The following is a 25,675-nucleotide window of genomic DNA, read 5'->3' on the forward strand; positions in this document are numbered from 1 at the left end:
TTTGAGTTTTCCTTCAACTTTGTGTGGTATAGATGCATTCTGTCAGCTGTGGACCCGTATATCCCTTTTATTCATCATAAGCATTGCTGAAAAAAAAATTCAGAAATTGGGTCATTACCACCGTTTACTGCATATTAACTTCTTTGTTCTCTGTTTTCATAGTTGAAATATAAATTATCTGTTTTAATTTCATTTGCAGAGCCACCTCAGCTTTTCTCCTGACAACTTTCATTTTATTGCTAAGCTTCTTGACCTTTTAAGAGGGAAATGATTTTGCTAGTCAGTTTTCTTTCCATTCTTTCTGAACTCTGGTTGTTCATTGTATTCCGTTTGGGATTATTAATCAGTTAGGTCTGGAATCCTTCCCTGAAAGGTCACTAATTTATTTATGTTTAAGATGTGTGGGATACAGATTCGGCATAGCTTAAGAAACTTAAACTGTTCGTCTCTGACTCATTCAAATTTCACCAAATTTTTCTAGTGTAGTTAACTTCTCTCATTAATTTTTCATTTCAGTTGAACTCTTTTGAAATGTAAAAATCTTGAATTGAAAGTTTTAAATGTGTTACTATTAATCTTTCAGTTTAATTTACTGAATCAACTCATGTCATTTTAACTGAAATTATTTTCTCTTTCCTTTGTCTTTACTGTCCTTTTTTGGATGAAAAACGTGCTTAAAAATACTATTGCTTCATGTTGAACCAGTGGGTGACTGAGGATAGAATCTGCCAGGTGTCACATACTGATCACTGAGTCTGCTGTTAGTAGTATCTCTTTAAATTCTATGTAGAAAATTAGTCTCCAGTCTACCATGAGGAGTTCTTTTTCTGAATGTTTTTCATTTCTTCAACTTTTTAATATCCCTCTCCATAAGCGGGTTCTTAGTTATCTCTTGACCTTGTTCTCCTCCTCCAAAGCCTGAAATGTTCTTCTGAAGCTCAGCTTATCTTTTCATTTCCAGTTTTCTGTGGGTTCACCCACACCAGTGCTTAGTTCAAGCAGGCGTGCACTTCATTCCCTTCTAAACTTTGGTTCGCATTGTACAGGGCAGAAGGACTATGGTCCTTTTGGATGAAGTGAAGCCAGAAGGTAGACTTCAGGAGTTCAGCCAGTGCACTCGCAGGTGCTACTTGTTTGGCCAGTCCATTGGACCAAAGAGAAACTACATACGGTTATATATAGTATAGTGTGGATATTTGGTTTGTACAGTTAGTATACGCTACTTGCTAATATAAACATAGCCTTTGAGTCCTCAGCAGCTCAAGGTAAGCATCTTTGCATCAGTAATGGTGGTACTCTTCTAGGGAAATTTTGAAATTTGTTCTGACACGAAGGGTGACGTTGAGCAGGAGGCTCTGCTTCCATGAAGACTTTTCAATTGCAGATTTGTATCTGATAGCACTGTTCCTCGGAAAAGGTGTGTCTTACATTTTACCAGAAATATCCTGATAACGGATCGTCAAATGATCTGTTTCCTGCTAATATATGTATATATGAAGGACAGCTAGGTAGAGCTTTGGGTCATGTCTGCATTTATCTCAGTAGCTCTGTGCTCATCTTTTCTCTATTTCCTGAAAAGACCAAACCTCAGTAGGCTCCTCAGAATCTTGACTTAAATGCTTTGCTGCCTGCTTTGCTTTATACTTTTAAAGCTTTGCTAGACTGTATGTCAGATAAGAAAATATATTTTTCTGAAGAGTCTACTTAAGTTGAAGATCTTTCCTCTTCAGTCTTGTAATTTTCTATTGATAGTGAAAATGCGTCTTTGAATGAATGTTTAGAAAATATGGCTACCAAAGGATAAACTGCTTTTTTTCATTCCAAATTTGTAAAAAAAATTTGGTGTTGAGAAGAGATTCTAAATAACGTGTTATAGGGGGGAGTCTATATGTAATTAACAGCTCACTCAAATTCACAAAAATTTTAATGAATTCTTAAATTTTACGTCTTGACTTACTTTTGGTCTTGTAGAGATAAGGTTGATATAATTTTTGTTTAATTATCAATCAAGATTTTCTCAACTGAGAAACTGTAAAAGTAACTTAATACCTAAATGCTATTAATGTGTCACAATAAGAATTTTTAAATATATTGTGTCCTTTGTACATAACAAACATTTCAATGTGGATTTTAGATCATATTTTTAAGTATTACAGTAGGTGAATCCTGTCCCTGTTTGTCACATATTTATTTTTAATATGCTATGAAGATAACTTCCTGTCTTAATATGCTATGAAGATAATTTCCTGCATTTAACAGGTCATACTATAGAAATATTTTATATCCTTATTTATGACTTTCAAACACAATATTCAGTCATTTAATATTTTTATAATTCTCTACAAATCTTTTGAAATTACAGTAAAAATACGTATTCAAGTTTATATTTAGATTCTAGACATAAACAATTAAAAAAGCTCAATCTTTTAACAGAACTAACAAATACCTTGGTGTGTATATATATATTTCCTAATTTTTCCTAATTGTAATGCTTCCTCTTTTCACTTTAATGGTCAGTTCTATTATTCCTGACAATGCTAGTCTAATTTGGCAAGCTAAAAAAAAGGGAATAGAACACTTTCAAACCTACAGAAGTTGCGTTTTAATATCTACCCAAAAATAGTGGATTTCTCAACAGACTGTTTGCCAGAAAATGGTTGCTAGATGGTATTAAAAATGCCAGTTTCAAGGGAGACAAAAGAGTAACCTTCAAACTTTTTCTGACTTTGTCTCTTATCAGTCATGCAAGTGTCAGAGTCATAATGTGAATACTCAAGAAGGCTTTGAATTGTCAATAGCAGAAGCTTCCTCTTTGAGGTTATATTCACTGGAACAGAAGAGATAACACTATTATCAGTGTTTTTATAGTGTAGCCAATTTCTCATTGCATGTACTGAAATGCAATTTTTAATACAGTTTAGATATTAGTATAACGATAAATATGTCAGACTTAAACTAAATTCTGAATGTTTCTGTCAGTCTTGATACAGTATGAAATTCCACTCTGGTCTCTTTCAGAGATTTTTATGAGCATTTTCTGGAACAAAAGTAATTTTCAAACACATTTCTAACCTCCGTTTTACGAAATTAATATTAAATATGCGTTTCTTTCTGGGATGTGTGTTGAATTGTCAGCCAGTTGGAACCTCAAAGTTTAGTGCTGGAATGTAAACGTACAGAATAAAAGGTACCACACTGTATAATATACAAATACCATTACAAGCTATTTATGATCACCATAGTATGAATTTTTATGGGTTTTTTGATAAGGCATTCAAGCCCTGTGTTTTAACTGCTGACTCTGTGAGTTTGCTTGAACTGCTGTTCATGAGCTTGTTACTTTTATTTCATATATATTTTAGTTTTTTTCTATGGGCTAGCTAATGTGCAAAATCTCAATGCGTTCAAAAGTCTTGTGCAAATTTTGCATCATAATACAATTCCACTAAACTTTTACATGTGACCCACTTAAATATTTTTAATATTTACACCTAAATTAATCAAAGGCTTAACCAATGCTAGTGGACTGTAGAGAGCTATAAAGGATTTCTTTTCATTTGCATTGACTTGTAGGTCATTGTTAGCAATATGTCAATGAACTCAATTATTCCAGATCATTTCTACAAGAGTTATGTGTTATCTCCACTACCAGATTTAGGTAGTCTTACGAATCATTACTGCATTTAGATATTCTGAAGTAATATTTGTGTTTTACTTGAGGGAAATTCTCATCCCTGATCTCCTAATGTACAGGTTAACATATTTGATGATTATTGGATTTTAATTGTCATGATGACGTATTAGAACCTACGGGCTATTTTCATACATCTGACATAATCGAGATTGTTGGTGAAACCCTAAAGCCCTGACACACTTGTCAGTCTTTATTTGCTAAGTGCCTGGAGAATTCTGTTTAGGCAAAACGGTGGCTCTGCTGAAAGTTAGGCCTTTTTTTGTTAGATTCACAAAAAATAGTCCATATTTTGTGATTGTTAGAACTAATTATTAGCGAATATAGATCTTCATTTGGTGTTAAGAGTATCCCATATCTTATAAAGTTGGTTCCAAAAAATAAAGTTTCCAAGAGACTGACAACAAACATGTTATTTTTAACAATAAGACTCCAAATGAATTCCTACAATGGCCTTTAGATCAACTTTGGATATTGTGCTCAGAACTCTGCCAGTGAAAAGCTTCTCTGTCAGAGTATTACTGATTTTAGCAAGCTACATAGCTGATAATACATCTTTTGTAATACCTGAAAGGTCAGGCTACAGTATTCATCTTACAGAACGAGGACTAAAATTTGTCTCATTTCCTCTTTGTTCTTCTCAGTTGCCTAATCTCTTCTCCTGCCAATCTACCTGTCTTCAGGAAAGCAAAAATGGTTGAAGCAGTGGTTAAGTGCATTCTTTCTCAATTTTCCTCTTGCCAGTGGAGTAATTCATTGAGCTATAAAAATAAAAATAGAAAAGACGTTAAAATCCAATACCTAAACCAGTATTATTTTCAAATACATACTTTCATATTTCTCTTCACACCTTAGGAAGTTGAATCTTAGTAGTTTTTGTAGTTCTAAAAGGGATCCAAAACATAAAAAGGAAGTAAAGAAACAATTGTAACAAATTAAAATGCAAGACTTATGAAAAATATTTTACTTATCCAACTTTTCTTCCTGTTATTTAGCTTGTATAATGATAATGCACAATCTTCTTTGAGAAATTGTCCAAAGACTGTTGTCTACCAGAGAGTAATTTAAATAGTAGTGGTTCAATTCTGCTTTTCTGCTGTAGAAGGTATTTTTTTTTTCTAAGCGTATCCTAAAGACTGTCTTGAAAGTTCCAGATACACATACAAGTAAAGGAACTTCATTCAAAAGGCTCCAACAAAAGAACAGGTTTTCTGGTAGTAATTTTACTTATGATATCACAGACTGACTCTTAAAAATAAAATTATTTTGTCTTTAGGATAGCTAAACAATTGGCCATCCATATTTGAAGTTGTTCTTAGCTTTTTGTTAATGAGCTTATCTTACCTGTTTTGAAGGACATTGTAAATAAAATCAAGGAATCTGTGTTATGAGTCTTGAATTACTATTAGGACAAGACTGAAATATCCTGAAATATCTGGAATGACCTCCCTCCAGAAGTATAACATCAGTTTTTTTCAGTGATTCTAATCAGTGTTTTCTGAGAGTGGGACGTGGAGTTTGATGCCATGGATTAAAGAATAGCACTAACAAGTATTTTATAGAAAACATTGCAAAATAAGTTATATGTCATTCGACGCGGGGACAAAATAGCCTCCTTCATTCTTGGTTGTAGATTGTCTTGTTAAATAAGATAGTCTTTGTGACACGCTGGAATACCCTCATCTTTTGCGTGGTGTGTATATTAATTCACACCCTTTAGAATTAGCCAAATTTAAAAAAGGAAGGGAAAATGAGACATGGACTGGTAGGGAGCAATACATAGTCTTGCTAATACATGCAGTCGCAATGTGTGCCAGCTGTTCAGATCAGCTTTTGAGAGAATATGGATCACTGGAGACAGATACTTAAAAACAGAAAAGATGTTCACGAGTAGGGGGCTCTTAAACTGCTTAGGCAAAGACATAAAAATGTACTTCCTAGTGTTGAAAATAACTTACATTTTTGAGTACTTTATCAAGGCAGATGCTGCGTTCCCTATTACTTGAAAGAATTTTGGGACATGTAAAAGATGCTTACGTTAAATTGAGAGAAACTTACCTCCTACTAGCAGAAGCTGGGAGATAGTAGAGGTAGCATTTAGAGGACTGTGACTGTCCGTTCTTTTCTTGATGTGTGATCAAATTCTCTCCCCTTCGTAGTCTTTGAGAAGAGGGAGCACATACATGCATTACTTACAGTAGCTTCTAGCCGTCACAATTCCGTGTCGAGATAGACATTGCAGTAAGAGTCAGTACTTCATCTGTTAGTTGCCTTTTGGGGTAAGCAAGGAGTAGTTGCCTCATGACGAAAAAACCCAATATGTATTCTGACGAGGGGCAGAGAAAAAACCTCACCTCAGAGAAACTTTAAATGCTAAGTGTGTGATACTGGACTGGATATGGAGCATTACTGAGACGATATCATGAATTGTCCCGTAGATGTTTTGATTTGTTCAAGCGCTTAGTGTTAGCCATATTTTGGTTCACTAAATAATTCACTCTCCAGGTCAGTTTAGAAGGAACTTGGGAGAGTGGCACTTCTAACCTCCAAAAATGTGTGGATGAGAGTTTTCCTGCCGAATCTCTTGCCTGAGGTTATTTGCAGAACACTTTCTTTTATATTGAAAGTTTGCTTTTTTTTTTGTGACAGCCAGTTTAGTCTTTTGCAGCTAAATGTTATGTAGAAATAAATATGTTAGATTGGAATTCTTTAATACAGAATAAATGGTTTTACTTTATAGTTTGTTCTATGCAATTATGTGGCTTATTGTATACTATATATCTTTCTAAATATTGATGTTCTGAAATTCTATCACCAATAAACCATCCGAATGAAATACTGGCTCTGTTGAAATCAATAGCAGAATGCTTATTGACTTCTTTTGAATCAGCATTTCACCCAAATTATTTTAGGTACAGAGAAGAAAACTCTGCACTCTTCTGAGAATATCATCGGACTGGAAATCTGCTTAGGTCAAAGTCACCGTGAGGTTTTGTAACTAGAGCTTCATACCATGTACATACTAAAGAGATAGGTGTCTGGCAAAAATGTTTTTCTTCTTTTTTTTAGTTATTTTATAAAAGATTTATAAAAGATTAGAGAAATCACCTACCGTGTTAAAGAATTGCCAAATTAGTCTATGGGAACTGAAAGAAATCTTGAAAGTCCACAGAGGTGAAAGGGGCAAAATTCATTATGAAGCCAACAACTACTCGTCCGACACCAGGAATGACCCTTTGTACTAAAGTGGTGGGATATGTGGATAAACAGTCTTCAGATTATGTGTTCATGATGTTAAATTAAAGATAAACCTGCCTGTATAGACGAGTCTTGAAAATTGACACGACCACTGAGGTTTCTTGGAACTGTTGACTGGAGTTTCGTTGTAATTCATTTAGAGAAAACAAGAAAGGCCGCACTAGAACCTGCCTGTCTCGGTCAGCAGGAAATTAGTGAACTAATTAAATTCAGAGAAATAGAGCAGGTTGAGGCAGTGTTCTGCCTGTCAGACCCCGATTCAGGCTCAGCTAGTGAATAGGGTTCGCTCCAGCACACATCTAAAATGCAAACTTGGAGTTTTTGCCCAGTTTGTGGGCTGCAAGAACTCAGAAAGTATTAAGGAAGTACTATATGTGTTGCAAAGGTCTTAAATTTTAATTGGATTTGATGTGCTGTCCTGAAATTCTGTTGTGACAAAAGTTGCAATGAAAAATATTTTTAAAATGCTAGGTATTTGCACAAAATGTACACGTTTATGTACAATGGGACGAAACTTAAGGAACTCAATGAACAAGCAATCAATTCTTTGCCATCACCTATGTGAAGACTCTGTTTTGCATCCTTAGTTTATGCTAACTTTGTAAGCCCAGACATCCATGCTTTTTTTCTGCCAGATCGCCAGAGGACCATGTCTTAGGTTCACCATATGTGCAATAGGTGTTCCTGTGCTACCTAGTTTTATTTGTTATTAATTTTCAGTTAGCTGCTATGAGCACTATAAACTACAAAAGTTTTTGTCTTGGAAAAAAACATTTGGGAAAAACCACAGTTTTAACAGAAAAATCAAACTATAGTAGTTCAACTGTAATGTAGGTTAGAGGTCTAGAAGTTTGGATCTTTCTAAATGCCAAGAAAAAGGAAAATCATCTTTAATGACCTCAAAAGTTGATGAAGTTTATGAATGTTCTCAAAGCATTCAAAAGCAGTCATCTACTATTGTCATGCATTTAAGTAGTATCTGAATGCTAAATATGTAACTACTTAAAGCCAACTGAAAAAGGACACGACGGTTCATAACTAGAGTATTATTTTTCAATCTACTTAAACACAGACCTGTCTGACAGTGCTTCCAGCTCCCTGAGCAGTTTTTCAGGCTGTTCTTGTGTGTTCATTTTTCTTTGAACAGTTCTTTTATGTTAATTTACTAGACAACATACTGTCCTTAACTTGCTCAGTTTTTCTCCTCCGTCTAGAATCTTCAATTCTCTTTTTTTTGCCTTGGTGTTGTATTTGTCTTAAGATAAAATTTGTATTCCTTGTACTTGAAAACTATTGACCCATTCTTGCAGTTCCTCATACGATGAAGTAACCCATACTCTATAAGGATACTTGCAATTGCTGAGAAAATTGTTGTCTCTTAAAGCCTCCCAGGCTTTTCTTTTCCATCTGTGTTACAGCATTTCATGGGTAAGATAATAGTACTAGCTTTGTTTTGCACCTTCCTAGGCAGCAGATCGCTCTGATGGTTTTATGTCTGCGACTTTTACTGGCGACTTTGCAGCGGACTGTTCGCTGTAATGCCATGGTTCAATATAGTATATAGGAAGCCCATGTTGACCATCGCTAAGTGTCACCAAATGAAATCCCCCTAGTGAGGTACAAGAAAAGTTTTAATTCTTCTATAATATTTTTTTGGGGGGGAGGGGAGGATATGATCCTTAGACTTTCTACAACATCTTTGGCCTCCTCAGTTGTTTTTTTTTTAATTCTTACTGTTCAATTAATATTTTTGATTTTATTGTTTCATAAACACGAGAACTACCTTCAAAATAAAGCACTAAATACAATCTACCAGAAGAATATTCCGTAATTTGTAAATTCTTTTTACTTGCTCCTGGTATTGGGAGGCATGTCAGTTTTCTCCAGATATCTAGGCTGCACAGGCTGAAAGCATCTTTTCACTGCTCTTCAGCCTGAGGACATCCATAGAAACATTTTTCAGATGTGGAACTTTTCGATTCTTGCCTTAATTGGGAGAACAGATTTGTTCTCCCAATTGCTCTATCTTATATTTCATTTTATGTTTATATTTCACTGTGATATTCTTTTACCTGCTTAATCAGTATCACGCAGTGTGATTCTTTGTATGGTTTCTTACATAGTTATGTCCATTCTAGTCCATCTCGCTCTCTCTCTCTCTCTCTGTATTTTTTTCCTTTTTTTTTTTCTCCACCAAGTAGTAATTTGCAGTTTAAACTATATGAGCCCTCAAAATCTTAAATGTCTCACTGGATTCACTCACTTGGTGTCCGTCTCCTTCATGGTATATCTGCTTTTCAGAAATTCATGTGAGCAATTTAACTTCTGGTCTTTTTTGCCTATTCATGGTGCCCTTCTCAGACAAGATGCTGATCTTTCTCTTTCCCTTTTCTTCTTAGTATGTTCTCATCTACCTATTTCAGGCTTCCCAGTGCTTTCATATTCAGTATATGAATGTTATTACATAAAATTTAGTGTTGACAACAGTATTGTGCCTTTTTCTGGATAAATAAATACACTATTCTAAAAAGTTAACTATCTAAGGTTTTGGCTTTTCAGCAACTTTGCCCAAATGAGTAGTATTTATTTGCAAGCTGCCCTCATTTCTGCAAAGCGTGATCTACTAAAGGAAAGGTATTTCTTCTCTGTTCCTTACCACAGAGAAAGGAAAATAATTTATAATGAGGTGTTGTCTCTTCTTTCAGATATCTACTTGGTATTTCAGTCCACTTGCTTAATGAAATTCATTATACGGCCTTTGCCTTTGACATAAAAGCTTATTTGTCCACAGTGGCCTGTTTATTGTATATTTATTTATTTATTTCAAAACACTAAATGTGTCATGAAAGTAAAAATTTGTTATTTTGTTAATTTAGGTAGAATAATTGAGCCTTGAACAACTTTGACTTCTGATATTTGTACAGTTGATATTGATATTTGTAGAATGTTACTAATATGACTAAAAAGAATATGACTAAGAATATGACTATCCTTTTCTTTCCAAGCTGAAAACATACTCCAATTTCACAATTCAGTCCTTGTAACTTCCTTGCCTGCTTTTGTACAAGTGTGAAAGTGTCACGTAAACAAGCTCGTAACACATCGTAAGGGAATATTTCCTTTGGCCTCACATAATTCCCAGGTTTCCTTGTGCCAAATACACGGGCATTCAATGTTCTATTGCTTTTTCCTCTTCTAGGTATTAATTTTTATACTTCTTTAGTAAAGCTAACATTTTAAATATGTCTGTATAAGCTTGAATGTAATGATCATTCTGAATGTCTATAAGACTTGTGCTGTTTTTTGCCCTCCTGGAACTTTTCGGTTCTTGACTATTTCAGTGGGTTTTTTTTGGAGACAGCTGACGGCAGAAACTTGAAATGCAACTTGTCTTGCTGACAGCAGTCTTTGATTTGTATTCATTGCAGGCTGGAATACTTGCTAAGGACAGCACAGCAAATAGGTCTGAGGGTTTGTGTCGTAACATAAAATTTTTAGCTACTGGCTTTTATGGTATATTAAGTCAATGCTTGCCATCCTAAACAGAACTTTATAAAATACATCATCACAAATTTGATAGCTGCTGAAGAACAAGATGTTTAATGGCATAGCACATCCATTGAAAAAAATGTTCTCACTCTTACATTCTAATAATTAGAAAGCATCTGCCAGCGTGTTAAACAATGAATTTAAATAAGTGACTCCCATAGCAGCCTTCATAAATCATGGATTCAAAGCTTTTTTTTTATTGTGAAATAAATTTCTATTTGTCAAGTTTTGTCTACTTTCAAATTTTATATTCTAAACATGGAGTGATTCTTTTGTTCTCAATTTTCCTGCTAAAGGCTTCATCTTGCTCAGTTTCTATGTCATGTCAGCAGTACTTCTTCCAGTGTGCTACCTAGACCTAATATACCATGCAAAAAATTATTCTGGGCAACGCAGAACAATTTTTTTTAATAACTCAGCTGTACAATTCTGAAAAATATAAGATTATTCTAGAATATTGATATGAAGATGAAAAACAGTACAGCAAAACTTGGGTTTGAATTGGTTTTGACCCTTTTTTCTACGCATTATTTCAACTTGAGTTTTTTGTTCAGTCGTGTTAGGCTTATCCTTTTCCTTAGTCCCCTTCCCCAAAGGACTGCTTCTTTGTAATCTTAAGTGTTAATTAGCAGAAACAAAGACCAAATGAGAGAGATTGCACTGGGAAGATGATAACAAGCATAAACCTCTTTTCCATTGAGAAAATTCTGGTGTAGATTTGAGTTTTCCATCATAATGGAAGTTACTAAGTTAGCTTGTAGAGGAATGAGAAGAGAGGTTTTGGAAAAAGAAGAATTAAAGGAGGAGTGTAAATAAGTTTCCCTCAAATAATGCATGCCAGCCTGAATTCTGTTTTCTTAAAAGTTTGATGAGATGTTCTTTTTATCCCGAGAGTAATGTTAATATAGAATGCTGTGGAGCAATAGTATGTAATGAACTTAAAATGTCAGTACTTAAAGCTTTAGATCATTTAAATGATATCTTATTATAACAACATCAGATGATAAGTTACACCTAAATCTGAACAGAATAATAAAACTCGTGCTGTAGTGAAAATATACTTCCCCCTTTTTACTCACTTAAATGCCGATTCTTTATGTACTTGCATAGTTTGGTACGTAAAATTGTTTTTAATGAAGAATATTCATTTTTAAGGTTTTGTTCCGGTTCACTGTCACATAAGGACAAAACCACGGAGATTATAAAATCCCAGGACATGCATGTGTGTATGTGCCTGTATGTGCTATATGACATGTAGTAAAAAATCAATTATAAAACTGTATTGATAAAACTTCACAGTATTTGAAACAATTGCATTTCATAGAATCATAGAATGGTTTGGGTTGGGAGGGACCTTAAAGATCACCTAGTTCCAATCCCCTGCCATGGGCAGGGACACCTTCTTCTAGACCAGGTTGCTCCAAGCCCCATCCAGCCTGGCCTTGAACACCTCCAGGGATGGGGCAGCCACAGCTTCTCTGGGCAACCTGTTCCAGTGTCTCACCACCCTCACAGTAAAGAATTTCTTCCTAATATCTGATCTGAATCCCCCCTCTTTCAGTTTGAAACTGTTACCCCTCGTCCTATCGCTCCACTCCTTGACAAAGAGTCCCTCCCCAGCTCTCCTGTAGGCCCCCTTTAGGTACTGGGAGGCTGCTATAAGGTGTCCCTGGAGTCTTCTCTTCTCCAGGCTGAACAACCCCAACTCTCTCAGCCTGTCCTCACAGCAGAGGTGCTCCAGCCCTCTGATCATCTTTGTGGCCTCCTCTGGACCCACACCACCAGGTCCATGTCCTTCTTGTGCTGAGGGCTCCAGAGCTGGAGGCAGTACTCCAGGTGGGGTCTCACCAGAGGGGCGTAGAGGGGCAGAATCACCTCCCTCGACCTGCTGGCCACGCTGCTTTTGATGCAGTCTGTTTTTTCACGCAAGTATCCTTTTCTTTTTTTACTATAAAAGAACCCCATCCTGAAATACAAGTAGCTGAAAGCAAATGCATTACTGGCAATACGACGGTTGTCTCCTAATGGCAGTTGTAGCTCCATTCCCTTGTGTTCGTTTTTTGTCAATTAGCTGTCAATCTTCCTTTTAAGAATAATCCAGTGTTTACTAAAGAGTGTAATTTGAAAGGCGGTCAAAGACCCATAGTTATACGCAAGGAATAAACTTTTTAATTAAGGAATTTGTTAATTTATACTGTGATCACTCAGATACTTCTTTCTAAAGTAAGTGTTAAGGTTTATAAATTTATGTACAAGCTGTGTTTCAGATGGTACTAAAAATTACTTTGGCAAGAAAGACCAGCGTGGTTTTCCTCTCTGGCATGGATGTAACTATTCAATCATATGGACTAATTTTTCATGCTCAGTTTTGCATGCCTGGTCACGCCTGCCTAGTATGTCTCACCTTCCTAGTTAATTAGCATTTAAAAAGCAGGATTCCAAATATACACATACTTCCCCTGTACTCGACAAGTTTCTCTGCTATGGTAAAACCAAAAAATAATTTACTGTAGAACTTGCAGTCAGTGAAACCTGTAGGTGAAATAATTTAATACATAATCTCTGAACTCTGTGTGGCAGGATTAAGGGCAGGGTAGGTTGGGGTAGGTAACTACTGAAACACAGGATTATTCTGGCATTCCCCTATTGGATTGTGGGTTTGGGGTAATTTGGGATTTACACCTCCCCTTGCTTCTGCTACAAAGTAAGCTTTTTTGGGTTGTGTTTTTCACAGCTGTTTGAATTCAGCACAGTCTGTTTTGGAGTTAGAGTCATAGTAAAGCCTCTTTCTTCACTTCTGCATCCAGCACTTCAACATTCAGGTCAAACTACGTTTTTTGCCTCACAGCTTGGAAACCAAATGAAAGAATACTTTGAAATTTCCAAAGAGACAACATCACAAGTCCTGACCAAGAAATTAAAAACATTTTTGAGTTCATACGTATTACCCAAAGGTATAGGTGGTTATGGTGAAGGCTATATCCAAAATGGCTGTAATTTCTTTGTCAAAAGAAGATATTGCTACCCAGGAAAAGGGAAACTTAAAGGTATAGATATTTTCTGGATATCTAGAATCACATAAAACTTCACTAGTCTTAGATTCTAAACCATAATTTAAATAACAACAGCAAAATGAGCTCAGCTGAATGGCTATTTCAGCTCTTCCACCTCTATCATTTATAAGGAAAACTATACAATAAGGAAATTTACAATAAGGGAATTTATAAGGAAAACTATATGAGGTACTATAGAGTAGCTGTCTTTCCTGTGTCACGCCGTGACCAGTCTGTGTCAGCACAGCAATGGTGTGGAGATCGTCACACTTGCACACTGTCTTGGACAAAAGGATTCAGGCGATGCGGTGGGGAAGAAGAGTTCCCACCCTAGAACTTGCTAATGAGAAAAGTAAAGTTATTAAACCACGGTCTTATCGGTTTTACCTGATTATCTATGGAATCGGTGCTGCCTAATCCCTATATGGAAAGTAACTAGAGGTATGTATGGCAGCATTTGGGAGCAAATTTTACTTTGACTAATTTTTAAGGAACAAAACAAACAAACAAAAAAAGGCAGCTAAATGAGCGATGAGATTTATTCCATGTTGTGCTTAGCATCAGAATGAGGGCAAAAAGTACAGGGATATTTTAGAGTTCAGAAAATAATTTTTATTAAACGTGTTTGTGTTTTTAGGGGGAATGCTGTTTATGAAAAACATCTCAAAATCTCTTTTGTTTCCTCATTAGAAGTATCGTAGTTTGCCTTCCACATGTCAAGCAAGCAGTCCATACTCCAAAACAACTATTAACCGTTGAACTTTAATTGCAGCTGTTCTTTCAGTAGAATCACTGGTTTGGTTGTCTGGCTGTAATGAAATGTGTAGGAATGTCAGTTTTCTCTGGAGATTTTTTTTGCCCTCTTTCCTAAGTTGATTAAAAAGTAGTCCCGTTGTTAAGCAAAGAATCACAGCTGCAAAAATTTCCTTTCCTTAGGCAGCTAGGCTAAGCCGTGTCACGTAAACTTCCCAAAACCACCAGAATGTTGTTTCAGAGATCCTGGAAATCTTACCTTTGTCTCTTGTTTAACTTGTGCTAAAGTCTCTCATGTGCATACTGGGTGTCGCAATGCCCATTCAGAGGGAAAATGGTTGTTGCATGCCAGTCCCTTCGGTAACTTGGGAATTACATGCTATAAAGGTAGCAAAGTTCTGCTCCTAATGAGAGGTTAAGTTCTGGGTTTTTTTCTGAAACGCACAAAGTAATGATTCATCAGAGGTTTGCTGTATCTTCTGTCATCTTATTTAGTCATTAATAAATATGGGAGAAGTCCCTCGGAATAAATTCTTATTCAGCTGGTTGTATCAAAGCCTCTGTACAGCTGAGCAGAGTGTTCGTGGTTTCTGGATTTGTGAGATCACCTCTACTAACTGATTCCTCTGATGGCACTTCTAGACACCCAAAATAATGCAGTGTAGCTATAACAGCTGCCTAGGGACAACCAAAACAGCAGCATAAACTAGGATTTTTGTATGCTATTTTAAATTATACTAACGACCCTTTCCAGCCAGCTAGTCTGCAGAAGTAGGCAGCATTTCTCCCCTGTCGCCCCAGGGCTGGGGACCCGGACCCTGTTGTGTGCTGGGTGCCAGATGGGCTGCGTGGACGCAGCCGGCACGGCCTCTGCCAGCCAGCCAGGTCCCTGGAAACTGCCTGCTCTCGCCGGGCTCGCTTTCGATTTGGGGCATCGGTGAACGCAGCAGTGAACTCAGGCGTGGAAAATGTAACTCGTATTCACTGAATTATATGAGGGAATCGAGGAGTCTGTATAAGAGTGTTTGTGTGTATCAGTATTATATAATTTTTTTTAAAAATTCAACATTAAATATTTCTTGAACAGGCTAAAATTCAGCCATAGCTATTAAACTCTCCCATCAAAAGTGACTGATACGTTTTATGTTTAGTAAGTGGGAGTCTGAACACTCACTAACCGTTACACCAAGGATGCTGAGACAGGTGGAAATACAGAGAGTTTTATTTGTGGGGTCCAGTGATTTTTCCAGATTACCCTACCACTTTTTCAGTGAAATGTTTGAATGTAAGCTGAACAAAACCACTAAAAGTGCATGGTCACTACCTCTAGTAATTCTGTCTATTCCTCACCATTTTGCATGTGCTGGTGTGTGCACCTTAGCTATTTCCTGAGTCCTGGTCTTGTTGGCCTGTAACTGGGATGGCCTGGATTTCACGGAGAGACATTGCTTAGAGAGGTTGCTTGCTAGGAATATAATAAATGAGATTTTCATCAGTAGGATTCTCTTGGCTTATACTTGAGTTGGAGATGTTCGTAGAGCTAATAACTGTCTAAAAGGAAGTATTTATTTCAAGTGGGTTAGTGCTAAATTAAAATATTCCTGTTTCATTGTCAAATAAAATTAAGATCCCTGAAAAAAACTACTGGCTCAAAGAGCTGGCTGCATGTTTCTTACTATAGTCATATAGAGTCTGCATTTTGCCAGAAACACAAATTCATTAATTCAGGATTTCTGTTAGCAGTAAGTGAGTTTAGATTTATTTTGTGTTTAATACTATGTTAAATTTTGAAGCAGTTAAGCATCATTTGCAGATATGCCCTTTTATAACTGGGGATCTACAATAACAGAAATTGCCCTATTAAACACTTGGACATTACCCTAACTGTTGGACATTAATATGTGATTAGAATAGTCAGAGGTTTCTGAGCTGTTTAGTAAATGAATTGGAGTCAAGACTTTTTGTATTTCTTTAGCTTTTGAGATGTTCCTTCGGATATTTACTCAGTTTCAGTATTGTTTAAGTTCTTTAGAATAAACTCATACGCACATTACATCCCTCTGTCCAAAAAGAGGTTTAAAATTATTTTGGCAAATCATATCCATAAGCTAACAGATGTTCTAAGTCGGTAGCCATTCTCACACGTGTGAACAACTTCGGCCCAAAACAGCATCATCTCATGGTTTTTCACATCAGTAGTCACGGTAAGGGCTTTGGAGGGTTGGCTGCTACAGGGAAAATAGGTCACTGTACACGTACTGTCCCCAGCAGATAATAGTAACATCTGTGATGGAAAGAAAACAGGGAATTACATTAGGTTTCTATTTTCAGATTTTCACAGACCTGCCTAGGCTAATAACTTCATATGAAGTCCCCCATTGGGTTCTTAAGCAAGTTAAAACTCTGATCTGCCTGTACGAACTGAATAGATACTACAATGCAGTAATAAAATAAGGCTATTTGGAGAGCGTGCTTCAAGTGAAGCTATGTGAAACTGTGCTGTTTTTTAGAAAACATAATATTTAAACAGGTTGCTGCAATCAAAGAGTCTGAAAGCTAGATTTTTTGAGCTGCATAAGATTTTATTCTTAATCTTCCTGGGCAGGGTGCTGCCTTGAAGTGTTACGTGGTTAACAGGGAAGAAAAAATGTCCAGGGAAATATGGTTATGATCATGAAAACACACAATAAAACATTAAATTAATATATCTTGATGTTTGGTCTTGAAGTGTTTGTTTTACTGAATAAACTGTTTGTTCTCCATAACAGGTTTAACCTTTTTCTGCATTCACACTAGATGTGATAAGGTATATAAATGGTTTTGTGAGGTAACGTTTTAGAACTTTTGCTGTTTAAACATTTAAATACTGCTGAAAGCCATGCTACTCCTGGACATTAATTGGAAAACCTATAGAACTCTGATGTGATAAAGGCTGTTGTGGGGTTCTTTTTTCCCCCCTCTAAATTAAGAGAAAAGAACAAATTCTTATAGCTCATGTCTGTTCTTGGCAAAATTGATGGACTTGAATTGAAAGAGGCCATTCTGTCAGCTTAATCATAATTAAGTAATCCATGCGTTCTGTAATGTTCCTCTCTCTGATGAATTTCACCCTGAATGTTAATGTAGTAAAGAAATTAATAGCGTTTACCCTTTTGGTGTGGCATTCGTAACTCTCTGTCTTTGGGGGCAGTTAACTACTGTGTTGCTTCACCTCTTCCCACATATATTAGCTTGAATTTGGCCTGTTGTCTCCTCCAGGGTGTTGTTTCCATCCAGAGGTTTCTTCAACACGCAGTACAAATTCAGCTGATCATTAAGGATAATTATTATCAAAATTGCCTGCTTTTGATTAGTTTCCAATACACTTTATTAGATTTGTGTCATGTCTTGTAAACTCAGGACAAGTTATTTCTAAGTTATCCAAAATGATAATACTTCATGAAGTGGCTTTGTATGGTATGCTATTACTAAACGCAACTCAGTTTAATCTGCCCCCTCCACCCCAGCATCCGTCATGCACATACTCCTAAAAAATAAACATCATGATGGTTTTTTTAGGAAAGAGTACTGCAGCACCTGAAATCATGTTTCAGTTTTAATCTAGGGTACTTCACAAGCTAATTGTATTGCCTTGAGAATTAACATACAACTCACAGAGGCCTTATTTCCAGTTTGTTTCTGTTTTATTTTTATTGTATTAACAGAAAGGAAGGAAAGAGCACAGATTATGCTTAAGTATTTTACTGAACCATCACAACTACCACTCTTGAAGGGAAATCACAAGCATATGCTGTATTTAGGGAAATTTAAAAATATTTTACATTGTTGTTATCCTTGACTATCCTAGTGAGGGATTATATGTATGTGCCATCTGCAGTTCTATAACACTAAATATTTAATGAGTTTTCGAATAGTAGATAAATATTTAACACAGCTTTGTACAAATGTGCATGCATTGAACAGTTGTTTGTCACTGCCAAAGAAAATAGCCTGATCCGGGGACATGGTTATTTCAGTTAGCAATTCAGATTGCTTCTGTGGAATCAGACCTGAGCTAAGAGGATGCTGAAGTTGGAAAAGGACCTGGTTCAAAGTGTCAGTCACTCATGCTTTGCTTCCCCTATTAGTCCTACCGGCGCGGCATTTGTTATTGTATCTGTTGTGTGGCTGCGGTAATTGTGTGGCTGTACAGCTCTTCTGCTCAAACCATGGTTGCGTCTCTTCTGAGGAACTTTAGCTTTGCTTCTTACATGGTCCTCCCTCTTGATGCCTCTAAAATGAAAGAGAAATACTGAGTTTATTCATGAATTTATTTAAAGCGTTTGCCTAGAGCATTTGCAGCCAGATAGAATTCACAGAGCTTCCAAATATTAAATGGATTCAGTGTCAAAAAGCAGTAAAGATAGCAAAACCAGAAATCTTATTTCTCAGTGTCTTAATAGTTTGTAGCTGCAAATAAAATTTCATGAGAGTATGTGCCTTGCATGTAGGTCATTCAGCAATCTTACAGAAAGAAAGAAGTATGAAAATAAGGAAACCTCACATGTGACCAGATCCTTTCTTTCGGTTATATGGATATAATTTCAAGAACTTTACCTAATTAAAAGCTGTTGTGGAACCACAAAAAAGTATGAAGAAAACTGGTTGTGAACTGTTGAAAAGCTAATTTGTCAAAATTCTTAAAAAAATAGTCTTTAAATGTATTCTGGTTTAGGTAAGTGTGAGCCACAGATGGCCATGAATTTCAGAATTTGATGAGTCAATGGCCATTGCAGTGTACAAAAGTGTGTGGGGGGGTACATTTGCATAAATATGTATCCGTACAAATACAATCTATGCTTTGAGTGACCTCAAAGTGTCGTCATATGCCTGTAGGGAAAGACACAAGGACAAATGCCACACAGTTCTCACTGTTCTCTCTTCAAGAAAAGCTGTTTGGCATCATTTTTTCATTAAGTACTGGTCTTCTGTTTTCTGAAAAATCCTGCTCTGATTTTTGTCTGTTATTTTGAACGTAGGTGTGAAAGTTCATTGCAGAAAAACACACCCTGTAATTCCTTCCTCAAGTGGTTAAGATCCATTCCTCATTAGAAATGGGGTGAGGTACTATCATAAATTCAGGTGATTCACATTATATTGTCAAATGCAAATTATTTTGGTTATCCTTCATCACTGGAACGGGCTTTCACTTTCTTGACTTCTTCGCTACCATCGCTCTGACTGACCCACGGCTATAGTGGAGATACACCGTGCTGCTCTGCTGAGTATTTGGAGAACAATGGCTTGGGAAGGCAATTCGAGGAGCCTCTTGATCACACACAGATTTATTACTAGGTACCTTCAAAGAGTAATCTAGCTAAGGACATTTGTAATAGAACAAAGAAGTTAACCATTAAAGTGGATTTATTTTTTATTTTTAAAAGGCAATACCAATGCCTTATAGTTTGTAGCTTATGTAAACAAATGTCTTATTTAATATTTTAACTAACTGGTTGGAACTAGCACATTCTCTCTCTAAGTTAACCTGAGATCTCTTGCCCTCTCAAATAAAGATGAAGCTTGTTTTTTGTGTTTAAGGTGGCTACTCACTTTGCTTTTATCCATTCCTGTCCCTCCTCTGGGGACAGAGCAGTAGGTAACAATTGTCTCTTACTAGCTTTTTAATATACACATAACATTTCCAGAACTAAATCAAAGAACATCCACTTCCTTGCAAGCCAGGCTATGCCTTTAGCAACTCACATTTAAAGAAATATAGTTACAACGTTAATCCCTATGAGACGTTTAGGCAGACATTCATATTCATCAGCCAGTTTTCAAATTACAGTCTCTGATTCAGGTCTTTAGGCAGGTTTTGTTTGTTTCAGATTTCGGTTTGTTTGGGTTTAGTTGGTTCAAGTTTCATCATTTGCAAATAAACTGTATCTAGTCCATGGTTTTTACTTTATACTGAGTATCAGGTGGTATCTGGGACTCTATTTGTCACCTAATTAATAGTGATAATATCATTGTCTTCGTGATTTTGTCTTCTTAAGGACTTTATCTTTTGAGAGGCTGGTCTGGCGATACAGCTCGTACCTTGAAAGCTTCTCAAACAGCTCGTGGAAAAGCCTCAAAGGAAACATATTTTACATCTTGCAATAAAACTAATTACTTTGGGAATTTAACAAACAGGCAGGCAAAGATTTCCAATTGAGAATGTCTTTCCAATAGCCATATCCTTCTCATATCATTGTGATACCAACCCTGCTAGTAGATTAGACCACTGTACTGCTCCTGTAACATATAAAAACTTGCCTTCTCAGGTCGATAAGACTGACATGTTTTTAATCAGAATACGATTAAAAAAATATTAACGATCTAATTAGTTTTTGTAGCTTTTAGTCTTGTTTTTGTGGTGTTTCAACTTTGCATTGTAAGCAGTCTGCATGTCCAGCAGTGCAAACTGGGTTTACCTGCGGCGAACTCTAATTATCTTCAGATTGAGAGAGAATTTTTCAGTCAATTTTTCAAGTATGAATAACTCGTGAAAAAATCATGCTTGAAATTTTCGGAGTTGAGAGCATATTTTCTGGCATTTTTAAAAACATCATTCATGTACAGGCTTGACAGCTAGATAGTTATGAAGCTGACCTGTTTCATTAAAAAAATTGTTTGTAGTTATTTGATATTCCCAAGGGAAATCAGAAGTCACACCAACTTGGGTGATATTTTTAATCAAAGTTATTCTGCTGGATGATGAAGCCTAGAACCTGAAATAGGATTCCTCCCCAGTGTGGGACAGATTTACATCATCAGAAGCAGTAGTTGTTTGGGTTTTTTTGGAGGTGAGACTGTTCCTCACCATTTGGGTGAAAGCTAAACAATTTAATGTCAGTAAACTCTTTTGAGGAAAGCAGTGATTTCTCTATATAGTCCCTGTGTTTGTGTGTTTATGTATATACTTTGGATTCTGTTCCGCCCATGGTGGTGTGGTGAATTAAATTGCTACCATAAAGGGAAAGAGCAAAATAATTTACTTTAACAAAGTATAAAGCATATCAATAAAAATTGACATCTCTCATCTAAATATTTTACAATTACAGAAGGCATTTGTAGCCTCAGGAGTAATGTGGCAACCAATTTTATTAATCGGTGATAATAATGTTGCCTTTTCCACGTAGAGTGTATTTCTTTAGTTCCCAATGTGCATTTTTATACAATTGAGCATGTGTGTGGAGAAGGAGTAGTAGTGATTATGCATAAATGCATATAGGTATTTAATAACTAAATAGTTTTTACTGTTACTATTAGACCCTGTTACACTTTTCTGATGAAAGGCCCTTTTTATTTCAGTTTGCATTGTATCAACAAATACAGTATATATTGCAATCCTTGTAAGCTTTAGATGGTTACTTGGTGCTACGAGTGTAAGAAGAAATAGATGTTTACTGTTTGTTAGGGATGCTTGAATTCAGATCCTGCAAGTGTATATGTATGCCTACATGTGTGTGTATATATATATCTGTCTGTGTGTATATATATATTGCTTTAGCTGCATGAGAAATAATGACAGAGGGTCACTATTTGCAGGACTGTGGTCACAACTGAGTCAGAGTACACAATCTATTAAGCATTTTAACTTCATCATTAAGTCTCTTTAATGTGAAATATTCCTATTTCCTTCCTTTGTTTTATATACGTGTGTCTATGTGTGTGTATATATACCCTTAGTGTGATTTATAAGGACCCCCACAAAAAATCAAGAAGTACCGGTTGTCTCGTTGTCGTATCATACTGCAATGAGATATTCTTATGAAATCAGTGATTTTTATCTTATTAAAGAAAAAAGATATTGTCTTTGAGAGATGGAATTTTTAGATACGTGAAGTTCTTGCCTGGTTTAGCTTTGACTTGGTTATTTGAGTGAGCATAATATAGTTGAATTTTGAAAACAGTAGATAACCACCCAGTGAGAAAAAACTTTTATCATATCTTATGAACTGTATGTTTTTACAGTGCATCGACCAGAATTTGACCGGTGCGGATGAAGGCATTCTTTTGTATGCTGAAGCATCAGAGTATTTCAAATCTGAATTGCTCTGAATCTTGACAAGGATGGTATTCAGGCAGAACTATTCAGAGTAAAATGAATTGAAGCAAAATGTATGAGTTAAAAAATAAACAAACTAACAAAACCCTGAATCCATAAGGACAGCAAAAAGTTTCCTTTGTCTTTACCTTAATAGGAGTGAGCATTTTTCTTTGTATTTAATTGGGGTGAAAATTGTATCCATGCCTAAGAAGAATACATATAAATAATACTTTGAGAACACGGATATATTTAATGTCACATAACATAGTATGACAAGCTATACTCAACATTTGCAATTGATGTAATAGAGAAAGAGAGAGAATCTCCCTGGTTTTGTGCACAGTTGCAATCCTTCAATTTTTTGCATCCTTTTTTTTTAGCTATCATAGCTAGTTAACTGTGAACACTGACAACTTCTGAGTAATATACTATATGTTCCTAATAATGTACAAAATGAGCCCATTAACAATAATTGGGGGGGGGGGGAAGTAGACTATGTTAGGTTTGCATTTAGTATTCACATCTGTGATTGCATTTACTACAATTCCATATAAACAAGACATTTTATAAGTTAGGTTTTTTTATGGACACAACTGTACGTTCTTGGAGACAGATGGAATAGACTTTGTATGAAGAAACTTCACTCAATCTGAGTAAGACTAAAGTAGAATGATTTTTTTAAAGGCAAGGTTCAGTTTTAACTTTTGTGAAAACTGTGCTGAGGCACGTCCTTGATTTCATCACCTCCCTTCTCAAAAATTGTATCTCCTGAGCAAATAAATGCATGTTCTTTATTCCACACTAGCAGCAGTGTGAAAAAGTCCAGCATAATACTCTCGTGTATGAAACATTACATTCACTGTATATGTGTGCTTTGCCTAAATATGCTTTTTTTGACAGTCCTTTTTACTAAACATACACACATAAACTGTGTGCTTGTAGCTGTCTGTATTTGTTCTGCAAAACAAGTTTTATTTTGATTCTCAAATAACCAGTTGTGCCATTTTCAATGGATTCCTTTGTTTTAAAGAGGATTGTTTTTCACTTTTATTTTACAGAGTTACATACACGGAAGCAGTCAGGCTCAGTTTGTTGCAGAATCGCATATTATTCTTCTGCTGAGTATCCTTCAAACTGGTGATGAATAGAAAAAAAGCAAGCTGAGACACGGTGTGCTGTTAAATAAAATTGCTCTGACAATGAATATCATTGAACTTTTGAGCAGGTATTGTATTTTTGGCCTATTTACTATATGTTTGAATAAATATTCAATGTTGTTGCTATTTACTGCCAAGCAAAGCTGGCATTGCTTTTTACTAATAGGTACCTGTTATCTCCTTTGTTACTTTTATGCCTGGTTACTAACCTTAATATTTTTCCTTTTAGTGTTATCTTTTAAGTAGCAGAAACTAATTTTCTTCTCTTTTCACTCTTTATTATAAATATTAAAAAATTGATGTAAAAATTATTTTATTTCTTCTAACTGCCAAGGAAAGCATACTGAAATTTACTGATTTGCTGATTTGTCTTTGGTTTTGGTTTTTTTCCCCATCTAATCTAAACAGTTTACTACTTCTTCTTTAAACAAATAACCAGTCCCGTTTGTTGTGACATCGTCTTCTCACAGAAAGACTCTGAGACCTACTTTTACTCTCTCAATCTTACTGAGTCAGAGCAAGTTGAATTTTTTTGTGAATATGTCTTAATAATCTGTAAGAAAAACTCATATGTTAACTGGTTTCTTTCGACAGTGCTTCTAATCAGCTTTGCTTATTGAATGAAAACTGTAGTCACCATTAACCATTATTAGTCATTCCATCACAGATACCTTCCTCTAAGGAGAACAAGAGGAAGAAAGTAACATTGCCCAGTTTGAAGTAATGGCCTGACACCTCTGAGTCTGATGATCATCGTTACTCCCTTGTTCTCTCCTTGAGGTTCCATTGGCTTATATCCAGCATTTCCTCTGGCTTCCTCACCTACCTTCATCTTAAGCATTTACTATCCAAAGAAAACACCATCGTTCATCATTATATCTTCTTGCTTCATTACATTCATTTACCTGGCAACATTTTTGCTACCTGTGAAACCTTATTTTCTCCACAGATAGCTATTGCAAATTTAATTTCAAAGTTCTGATCATATTTTGCAGATTAAATGCAATCTTCCATATTGAACTGGAATACGATGTCCAGTTCTGGGCCCCCCAGTACAGGAAAGATGCAGACTTACTTGAGTAAGTCCAGCAAAGGGCCACAAAGATGGTAGAGGGACTGGAGCATCTCTTACGTGAGGAAAGGCTGAGAGAGCTGGGACTGCTTAACCTGGAGAAGAGAAGGCTCAGGGGGATCTTATCAATGCGCGTAGATACCTGATGGGAGGAGATGAAGAAGCAGGAGACAGACTTTCTTAGTAGTGCCCTCTGACAGGACAAGAGGCAATGGGCTCAAATTAATAGACAGGAAATTCGATGTGAAGACAAGAAGACACTTCTTACTGTGAGGGTGGTCAAACTCTGGAACAGGGTGCCCAGAGGGGCTGTAGAGTCTCCATCTGTGAAGATATTCGAAACCCAACTGGACACGGTCTGGGCAACCTGCTCTAGCAGCTTGCTCGAGCAAAGAGGTTGGATTAGGCGATCTCAAGAAGTCCCTTCCAGTCTCCGCCATTCTGTGATTCTGTCAGTTCTCCAGGTTTTATATCATAGCCTAATTAATGTGTCAAAATCACTTTCCATTCGTTAAAGTTTTGGAATCACATTTATTTGTTCATTATTTCTGAATTTGGGCTCCTTTTCATGGGAAGAGTTAAAGATAAATAGCTTTCCCTGGAAACTGCCAAGTCAAAACTCGGTGATTAGTGTTTAGTGAAAATTGCTACATTTTTTTTAAAGTACAGGAATACAGCTATTATATTTCAGATTAAAAGTTTCTTGTATAACAGAGAAGTATGCATCTTATTAGTATCATCTTTATGCTTTCTTTTGTATAGCCATAGTTTGTTTTTTAATGTTTTTTGCTTTTCCCAAACTGCCACAATTTAAACAAATCTGTTATCTAGAACAAATTCTCTTGGCTGCTTCAGAACAGGAAAAGTAAACCCAAAACCCAGCTAAGATTAAAAATAAACAAAACTTTTTTTCACGACATATTTTGTTTGTGTGACTCAGGCATGAAAGTGATATCTTTTTGTTGGCAGAGACTCCTTTAAACTGGGAAGTTGGCTAACTACATTAAAGCAGCTGGCTGAAAGGATCCTTTCAGTGAGGTTGTTCATTGCCACTTGCAAAAAGAATTC

At 36.1% G+C, this 25,675-nt stretch overlaps 1 protein-coding gene across 1 annotated transcript in view; it reads left to right on the forward strand.

Annotated features, from left to right (window-relative positions):
- Positions 1 to 25,675, forward strand: part of TUSC3 (tumor suppressor candidate 3) — a 132,460-nt gene that overhangs the window by 83,193 nt on the left and 23,592 nt on the right. The window contains exon 7 of the mRNA XM_074588149.1: positions 23,437 to 23,500. Within this exon, the coding sequence (XP_074444250.1) occupies positions 23,437 to 23,500 (64 nt within the window). The remainder of the gene's footprint in view (positions 1 to 23,436; positions 23,501 to 25,675) is intronic.

Source organism: Larus michahellis, chromosome 5, assembly GCF_964199755.1.
Source record: "Larus michahellis chromosome 5, bLarMic1.1, whole genome shotgun sequence".
In the NCBI taxonomy this organism is placed as follows: Eukaryota; Metazoa; Chordata; class Aves; order Charadriiformes; family Laridae; genus Larus; species Larus michahellis.